The sequence below is a fragment of the Bactrocera latifrons genome, unplaced genomic scaffold (assembly GCF_001853355.1).
Source record: "Bactrocera latifrons isolate USDA-ARS-PBARC rearing strain unplaced genomic scaffold, ASM185335v1 scaffold_620, whole genome shotgun sequence".
Taxonomy (NCBI): Eukaryota; Metazoa; Arthropoda; class Insecta; order Diptera; family Tephritidae; genus Bactrocera; species Bactrocera latifrons.
Window position 1 is genome coordinate 122013 of NW_017537291.1, and position 9586 is coordinate 131598.

Sequence of the window (9586 nt, forward strand, 5' to 3'; positions counted from 1 at the left end):
AATTTCGCTTAAATTGACGTTTACGGTGCGAATTCAATTTTTTCCAAGTCCAACCGGTTTTCTAAGTAGATTTCCTTAACTTAGTAATGCGTCTGGTATTTTTTTTAATCTTTTTTCTGCGCTTTGAGAATATATCTTGGGGCTTACTTTTTATTTTTTTGTTTTGGTTTTTGAAGTCTGCAATTAAGTTAGTAGCCCAGGGTTTCACTAAATAAATTAATTGTATCTTGGAAGTGTGAGATAGAGTTTAGTTGCTCATAAGATTTTGTTGAATTTGAAGTTCAATGCCGTTTTGCATGTCAATGCYAAATATTATTATCAGATTTCARGCCATTCTAATTAAAATACTGGTTTCTTTATATTGTTTATTAGTTGGGTAACAATATACAGTAATAAATCTGATTGAGTGCCAGACTTAATGCTTACGTCCTTCCTTCCTTCATAAGTAAGGTATCTGCATGGCAGTAAACTGACCACACACGTTTTTTTTTTATTGAAATGAGGATTTTATAACTAGTTTATAGCATATCCTCTTAGTCGAATATCAGAACTATTTGTATAATTAATTGAAAAGGCGCGTATGAACTTATAGTATATATATAGTTAATAGTAAGTGTAATTATCATATTTTTATGCCTATTACACTTTTACGTAATTAAAACAGTCAACACGTACAAAGTGCGAGTATAAATGTGTTTTAAATATCATATTAATATATGAGTTTATTATTCACTACAGTGTAGAAGTACAAGATAGAATCACATACCAGAAAATTATTGAAATATTGAAAGGCTTCCTTGTGGACACATTCACTGACGTTTATTGTCTGAATGAATAATGTATTCGAGATCTTATATTAAAACAAGAAAGATAGAGATAATATTGCGACACGTAATGTAATAATATACAATTATTACCCTCATTTTATTCACGACGTCACGAACCAATGTATTTCGCTGTCAAATGCTCTATAAGACCAGTAGTGAYACAAAACTTGTTTTTAATTCTATCATACTTGATATAAGAATATGAGAAGTAAATATTTTTGTTTTAAATATAAATAATAGAAATGTAGGGWAATTTTTGCTGCTTAGTAGTCAGATGATCCACCTAAGAACGTCGCACATWGGAGCAKTTTCCTTCAAAAMCCGGACAAAARTTAAAATTACAAAGTTCAGCRATGCTACTCAAAATTGATTTTTGTTAGTACCTAAGTAACCGTTCTACAATGAACCGATTAAATTATTGACCTGCGGCCCGCTATATTGCCCCACAAGTAGTCGGAACCTAGACTTCGCACAGTACGCACGTCCTTATTCACGATACTCTCTATTGTTCTTGAAATTGCCCACTTTCTGGTGAAATCCCATATCTGGTATCCCAAAATTTAGAACTTAACATTCCTTTCGTATTCCTAGATTACTCTGTGAAAATGAGGTAAATCGGACTACAACCACGCCTATTTCCCATATAACACAATTTAAAATTCCATTTGATTCTTTCACTTTCCAGTACACAAATAAAGAATTGATTAGTATAACGGAATAAAATTTTGCGGTAATAATTCCCTTAAAGTAAGCCATTTTTTGACCAATAATTGCCCAAATCCAACCAAAACTGTTCAAGCCCCKAGGTACCAAACGTGTGGATCCGATACCAATAATTGACTTTTGACCGAAAATATCGTTCAATTTGTGAGATATGAAATTGAAATTCGCACAGAATCCTTTTYTAGCAATAGTATTTCATTCTGTCAAAAATGTGTTGATATAAAGATTTTAGAACTTATAGGTCACTTATGCTGTATACTGCATGTTTTATTCATAACAGTGTTTCTTTGCGCCTAAAATATAAACAATTGCGCGAAAACTTGAAACTACCCATATAACTATTACCACAATTTTCGGACATAAACTTGACCTTGCTCAATATGATTGGTGTTTGTATGTAAGGTACCTAAATGAAATCGAGCTAACATTTTTTTGAGTATGTGGCGTATTTGTAGTATGTGGRATGAGCAAAAATAGRTAAAATCTGGTCGGCACCTCCTCCTACTCAAATATATTCAATATAAAATGTTCGGTTGCACCCGAAATTRGCCCTTCCTTACTTGTTTTATTTTAATATATTGCATTTTTATATGCAATCATGCATTTTTATTCATTTACATTCATAAAACCATTTTAAATAATTTTGTCCGGTTTTTGAGATCAAATGCTCCTATATGCGTCGTTAGCATTTTTTGCTACTCAGCGTTTGTTCTTTAAGTAGTTACGTGGGTTATGACGACCAAAACAAGCGCAATTTTCACCAATTTTTTCATATAATAAAAGACAACTTTTACAACTTTAATAATAATAAATAATATATAAATATTTTGTGAATTTTTCATATATTTTTTTTGAAATTCAGTCAGTGGCAGCTGGCTTCCACAGGCACCGCTCAATTTCATGGTTGATTTCAGGTCTAATTTTACCACAAATTGCATTGAAAAAAATTGTCGAAAAAAAATCTTTCGATCAATCACGAGGTTACCTTATTTAGAATAATTGTGYAAAACTTCAATAAGAATGCTAAGTAGTTTCTGAAAAATCTTGGCAACCGACTTTGAAAACAATTGTTTCGAGAAAAACACGATCAAARATTGAAGTATCCGACGGTCTAACCTTAAGGACCGCTCTCCGAAATGGTAAAATGTATTTTGCTAAGTTGGTATGTCTGTCCTTAATTAGTATGTCAAATATGAGRGCGATCTGTCAACCAGTTTTTTTWACAGCAGCTGCTTAAGTCGGTACACCTTTGCGATTTTTACAATGGATAAAAATATCGAACAAATAATTAGTCTCAGATTTTGTATTTCTAAGCAAATTTCATGTACAGAATCGTTGCGAATGTTGCAAAAGGATTCAGTTACATCAAAAACACAAGCCAATGAAAGTTACAAACCTTCCAAGAAGTTTAAGAGATCGTTGAACACATGCGTCGTTCTGGACAACCTTCAATATTTTCAACTGATGAAATTATTGAAAAACTAAAGGATATGGTGCTTGAAAATCGTAAAGCAAGTGTTAGACAAATGGCAACGACATCTCTCGGGAGTCCGGTCAAATGATATTTTAGATATGAAACGCGTTTTTGCGCGACTCATGCCAATTAAGCTGATTTTTTTCCAAAAAGAGTACGATTATGACCAAATTTAAAGTCAAATTCCCAGGTTGGGCTCCGAGTGATATTTTCTTGTTTCCCAAACATAGCATAATATAAAAATATAATTAAAAAACGATTTTTTGAAATTTTAAATCTCACAAACACTTGTCAATGTGTATTTAAACTAGACACGGTTCATTTGTTACATCTGAAGTTAGCAAGAACATTGTTTTTGAGTAATAGTATCTAAACCAGCAATAAATCAGTAATTTAATATGTATGTACGAGCATTTATTTGTATATATTTGTATTATTATACATATATATATATACTTATGGTACAAAGACACATACTCGTATGTTACTTCAATAACATCATTTAAATAATTGGTCGCTTGCGGGCATCGTTGAAACACGAAAGAATTTTTTTTTTTTTTAATTTTTAGATTTTCAATTTTACTTCCTATCCAATTACTTTGGCAATAATTATATACTGTGCAGATATGTACATACGTATGTACGTATGAATAGAGCTTTTGTACAAACGTGGTTAGAATTGCCAAGTAAAGCACGAAGAAATTAAATAGTAATCGAACTCGTAAATAAAATTTATGTGAAATTAAAAGTGATTATAGACACGTATTGTATATTAATATATAATTATATATATAGTAGGTTGCAGATATGTGTAGGTATGTAAACTTATTGCTAGATATAGGACATACATACTATACATATTCATATGTATGACATAATAAAATATTAATATAATAAAAATTCTTAAAACATAAATTGATTAGATTAATTAGTCATCGCTTTCATATTGATAATTTATATGTAAAAACACTCGTGATTAGTTTACTTCGGCGCTCCAACATGCGCACATGCGCACAGTGTACTTTCGTTTTGATCAAAGTGGACAGGTCTATACTAACTGTGATGCGTCCGTTTGATTAAGTCAAATTTATGCAGATACCTGAATCCAACAAATCGATCGTATCGCGCTGCAAGCACAAAGCGAATTCAAATTGAAGGTCGACACTTTTTTATGCAATAATGAAACAGTATAAGTTTAATTAACAAAACCTAAAAGTTGTTTAACGGAACTTAAACAGCTTAGCTCTGATTACCGGCCTTTAACAGCTGCTAATAAAGAGAGTGTTATCTACTCATAACAGTTCAGTGTCAGTTGGAGCATAGAGCAAAATAATATGCGTAGACATGCAGGTGCGAAGGGGTCAGTAACTTCAACAATAAAACAGTTAGATTTTGTAGTGTTTATGGCTCGGTTAAATGATTAAAAATATAATCTATTAGAAAAGATTACGAAAAAATAATTCAATGGACTACTTATAAAGGGTGATTCATTTTGAAGTTCCCTACTTTTTTAAAGAAAAACACAGAAACTTCTTAAGAACATACTTTAGCATTTCTTTTTTGGTGATCCATCCGTTGAGTCCAATTGTCAATGACGCATTCGATCATTTCGACTAGTAACTAGCGAATGACACGCGTGATGTTTTGCTCTAAGGCCCGAATCGAAGAGGGATTGTCCGCTTAGACTTTAGGCATGTCCTSACATAAAAATGTCACGGTGTGATATTATACGAAATTGGCCCAAAATGTGAAATTATCTATTCACCGAAGTAGGGCAGTCTTGTTCAAACAATCGGTTATAGCGGTTGCAGCTCTTGAATCTCTTCAAGTTGGTCTTCGTCCCAGATGTGGCAATTATGATTGTTTTACATAMCCATTAAGCCGGAAATGGGACTCATGGATGAACCAAATTAGGCTCAAAAACGTCGGACCTTCTTGGAGCCCATGGAGCGAATCGATGGCGCTTGGGAAGTTCGAGCGGCTTCAGTTCTTGCACAAGACCTTTTTTGTACGCTTTCAATTTAAGATCTCGACGTAAAATGGGTCAAGTCGTTCCATAGGTCAATACGAGTTGCTGCAAATGGCTCGGGCTCGACTCTCCACGGTCTTTTCCTACACTCTCAGCTACGGCTGCTATTTTTTGTGCATCATGCTGGGCGTGGTTTATTCMGTCGAATATGTATATTTAKYGYCATTACTTAAAAATTGAATTCAAASTTTTCAACTGCTAATAACGGTATATTTCAAAAATGTCAARAGTTATAAAAGCGCTAAAATTTTAAATATGTCGATCGAATTTCAGATAATATGATTCATGGGTCACCCTCTTTTATAAATAAGCGTTGCGATCGATTTAAAGTAATATGCATATCTCCTTATCCGGTAAAATGAGTTAATAACTTCGAATCGGAGTTTCTGAATACCTAATCAGCTCAGAAACTATCACAGCGGAGAAAGATGAGCTGAGTAAGCAAGGTCATGTTCACTTATTTGTAATAAAACTAGTCAATGAGTTGTTAATTGTACATGGCAAGCGATAATCATATCAATTATCTAAAAAAAAGTCCACATAAAAATGGTAGCCGGGTCTTAAAGGCCTTTAAACACTAAATTATCATAACAGTTTTCTAAGAAATACTAGACCAATTTTATTGTAACTGAAGTTGATTCTTAGATTTTGAAGGAGAACACCCCAAAAATTAATAAAAATAACAATAAATTGTGTTAACTAAAAGTAGTACGCGTATTACTAAAAAAAAAAATTTTCTCAAAAAATATATATCTAATCCTTTCTCAAATCCTAGTTTTATATCAACAGCATTAAAAAAAACGTTTCAATTCTTTTTACAGTTCCGCAAAAGTGTTTCCGATGTGATCAATGAAACCCATGATGATTACTTTCTATTACGTTGGCTACGTGGTATGTACCATATCCGCATAAGTGCTCAARTTAATTTTCTTAAAATATTTATTTATTTTTCTATTTTTTATGAAGCACGAAAATGGGACCCAGAGGCTGCCGAAGAAATGCTGCGAGCGGTAAGTTAGTTTTATATTTACCTAATTATATAGGGTTAATAGGACTCTGACAATGAGTTTTACTGAACTTCCATGTAGTTTTGATGTGGGGGTTGATATTATGCTATCAATGAAGAAAGAAATTTTGAGCCCAAGGCCGAACTAAAAAAATATAACATACCTTTTTCAAAGGTGGTCGAAACTCGACGTGTAATATAGAGCCTCTTGGTTTTTATTTGACTTGGAAAAGCTGCTTGTAGTATTTTCAGATCCACTATAAGTCGGTCTTCTCGAGGATTACGTGCCTATCACACTTTGAACCAAAATATTAAAAATATATGTACCAAAAAAATACCATAAGTGCTGCCCTATAATTATATATAAAAATATAAAGACTTCCGAAATAAATTCAAATGTCATCCCCAAAGAATTTCAAAAATAACCGAGTATTCACAAAAACACCGAGAATTTTCTGATTAAAAACAAAATCTAAATTCCAGTGAAATTCGAATAGTTGCAATATACAAATCATTCCACTCCATCTATTTAAGTGCAAAGAAATTAGAATCCCTTTGTTTTTTGGTTGCCCTAGAGTCTGAAGACACGCGCTATGTGGAATGTGGACAACTTGGAGAAGTGGGATGCGCCGCGCGCCCTCAGAGAATATCTGCCCTACGGTCTAATAGGCTATGACAATGAAGGCTCGCCAGGTGAGTGACAACGCTCTGCTATGAGTTGAGAGTTTATAATAAATTTACAGTTGACTTTCAATATGTCTGTTTCTTTCTTTGCTTCTTTTCCAGTTATTGTTTGTCCATTCTATAATTTTGACATTTGGGGCATGCTACATTGCGTCACACGCTTCGACTTCCAACGCTACTTGGTGCTACTGCTGGAGCGTTTCATGCAAGCTGGCTACGAGCAGAGCAAAACGCATGGYCCACAGGCACGTCAGCTAGTTGTCTTCTTCGATATGGCCAATTTCAATTTGAAGCAGTACGCGTGGCGTCCGGCAGCCGAGTGCGTTTTATCTACAGTAAAGCAATACGAAAGCAACTATCCGGAATTGTTGAAAATGTGCTACATAGTCAATGGTGAGGAAGAGCCAATGCTGCCACTATTATTAGAACTAACTAACTATATATATCTATTCTTTCTTTATCCTCTTATAGCACCCAAACTGTTCTCTGTTGCTTTTAATTTCGTCAAAAGGTTCCTGGACGAATACACAATGAGTAAAATAAAAATCTACAAGAACGGTTCAGATAAGTGGAAGGAACCGCTCTTCTCCCATGTCGATCCAAATATATTTCCCAAATGCTTTGGTGGTAAATATGTGGATGAGAATGGTGATCCAGAATGCAAATCTAAGGTTAGTCGAATCTAATTGTATAAACTTATTATCTTCAGCAAAGTCTAACACAGTTTGAAATATTCCGGGTAGATATAAGGTAATATCTGAGAAAGTATTTAGAATGATGAGACGATTTTATTCCTTACTTTGTCTCTTTGCCCGTTCTTTGTCTGTGCCTGCGACGATCAAAGTTTATATAAGCTTGATATACATATATGGCCTGATACCGAGGTATAATTCTAATAATCATCAAGACACACATTCCCATTCTCTAATAGTTAGAAAAAAACAGAACAAGCCGCCCGTTTACTTCAAGACTTAATCAGCTAACTTAGCGGATACCAAAAAAAAAAAAAACAGAGGGTTAGATCAGCTAAAAACTATCCCATGACCAAACAAACTTCAGACCAACTTCGATAAAAAGGCGACTAYCTCAAGAACTCATTTATTCTCTTCCTGTTAAAGATGTTGAGAAAGTAAATCACCTCCAAAAATAGACGGAGATTGRCAAATTATATTGAGTACTTCATTATGAAGTTAAAAATTTCAACAAAYGTTGGAACCAACAAGTTTTTCATGGCAAAATTGTTTGTAACCGAGGTTTAATGGTTTCAATCTAAGCATTTTTTTCTTCACTCTCTGCTTGTCTCTTTCAGATAATTTGGGGTGGAAAAATTCCGCAAGACATGTTTGTCGAGCARGGCACTGAAGACAATGATAAAGACTATACCGAGACCACAATAAATAAAGGCAACAAACTGAAACTGGACTTTTATGTGGATGAAAAGAAACAAGAAAACTTAGTGTTATCATGGGATTTTCGCACCTTCGACTACGACATCAAATTCGGCATATACAGCATTGACAAGTCGTCTGGTGAAAAGCGTAGCGAAGTRGCGCTCGGCACAGTCTATTCCAATGAGATGGACGAAGTGGGCTTCATCTCAACGCGACCCAATACGACATGTAAGTGACGATGCCATTATTTTATCAAAGGAATGATAAGTTTTATGCTCTTCTCTCTTTAGACACCGTTGTATTTGATAACTCACACAGCTACTTGCGCAGCAAACGTCTCCGCTATTGGGTGGATTTGATCTCGGACGTTGACGACATYACCGAGCTTTCGGCGCAAGTGCAGCAAACCGATATTGTGGAAMAAAATGGCGCTTAAACGCTCGAGTTATTAGGGAAATTAAGTAGTGGGCGAACATTGCAATCGAAGAGTCGGCTGGGATGTGATAAATCTATGCTAGCAAACCAAAAATGCAGACGGATTCCACGCACAGTATATCGAGTCATTTTTTTTTACTAATGTAACAAATATTGTAAGCCAAATAAGAAAGACAAAAAAAAAAAGAACACAATCATAAATATGTATGTACTTATAACAAAGATTCATAAACCATATACTAAGGAAAACTCATTATTTTGCAATTATTATTGACTATAGTCTAAATGATATATTAAATACTATTATGAGAAATATTATGTATGTATGTAAAATAGAAAATCATAAAACAATAAAAATAGCTTTATATACGATTATTTTAGGACAGTGTTAAAATTATATTTTTTTCTCTGCACAGAGTATAGTATTACGCGTACCTAATCCCCGTGGTAAGGATTGGATAAGGTTTCTTTGACGTCATCGAACGGTAGGCCCAGGAAACGTGCTGGGAGAAGTTTGTCAGATGAGTAGGGTTAACAGGGCATTCAAAGAARTAGCTAGTGTTTTGCGTGGACTCATTGCATATTTAATATGCCAGGATCTATTCTGGAAAAGTACAATTTTAACTTGCTACAGTAACGCTAGTCACTCTCGTTTCTTGCGGCAACGCCAGCTCTTCGGCTGTAATGAGTGGTGGTTCGACTCTAAGTACGCCATGCACTGAGTGGGAGTCGGTGAAGGTGTTAATGGCTCCAMTGTAAATGGCGGTCAGAGCGCTTGWCAGAAGTTAGTTGCGCCCGACGACTGGTCAGCGTATTGTTTGATGTGGTCGAAGTAAATGTGGAATGACCTCCAGACACTTCTACGAGGCGGTTCCGCTCCAAGCAGGTGACTGCAGACATATTTTCTACGAAAGCACCCCAGCAAGAATTGCTTCGAGAGAAGTTCATAGGCCTGACTATGACCTATAGTGATACTGTGTTCGATGGGAAACATCAAGAAGCCTTCTGTCGTAGTCC

At 34.7% G+C, this 9586-nt stretch overlaps 1 protein-coding gene across 2 annotated transcripts in view; it reads left to right on the plus strand.

The window, feature by feature from the left end:
* The window catches only part of LOC108975189 (SEC14-like protein 2), a 23255-nt gene extending 14497 nt beyond the window's left edge, over window positions 1-8758 (plus strand). For both annotated transcript variants that reach the window (XM_018943530.1, XM_018943529.1), the window contains exons 2-8: window positions 5875-5944; window positions 6020-6063; window positions 6635-6752; window positions 6846-7136; window positions 7215-7414; window positions 8053-8362; window positions 8425-8758. In XM_018943530.1, coding sequence (XP_018799075.1) covers window positions 5875-5944; window positions 6020-6063; window positions 6635-6752; window positions 6846-7136; window positions 7215-7414; window positions 8053-8362; window positions 8425-8570 — 1179 coding nt within the window. In that variant the 3' untranslated portion in view covers window positions 8571-8758. The remainder of the gene's footprint in view (window positions 1-5874; window positions 5945-6019; window positions 6064-6634; window positions 6753-6845; window positions 7137-7214; window positions 7415-8052; window positions 8363-8424) is intronic.
* The last annotated feature ends 828 nt before the right edge of the window (window positions 8759-9586 follow it).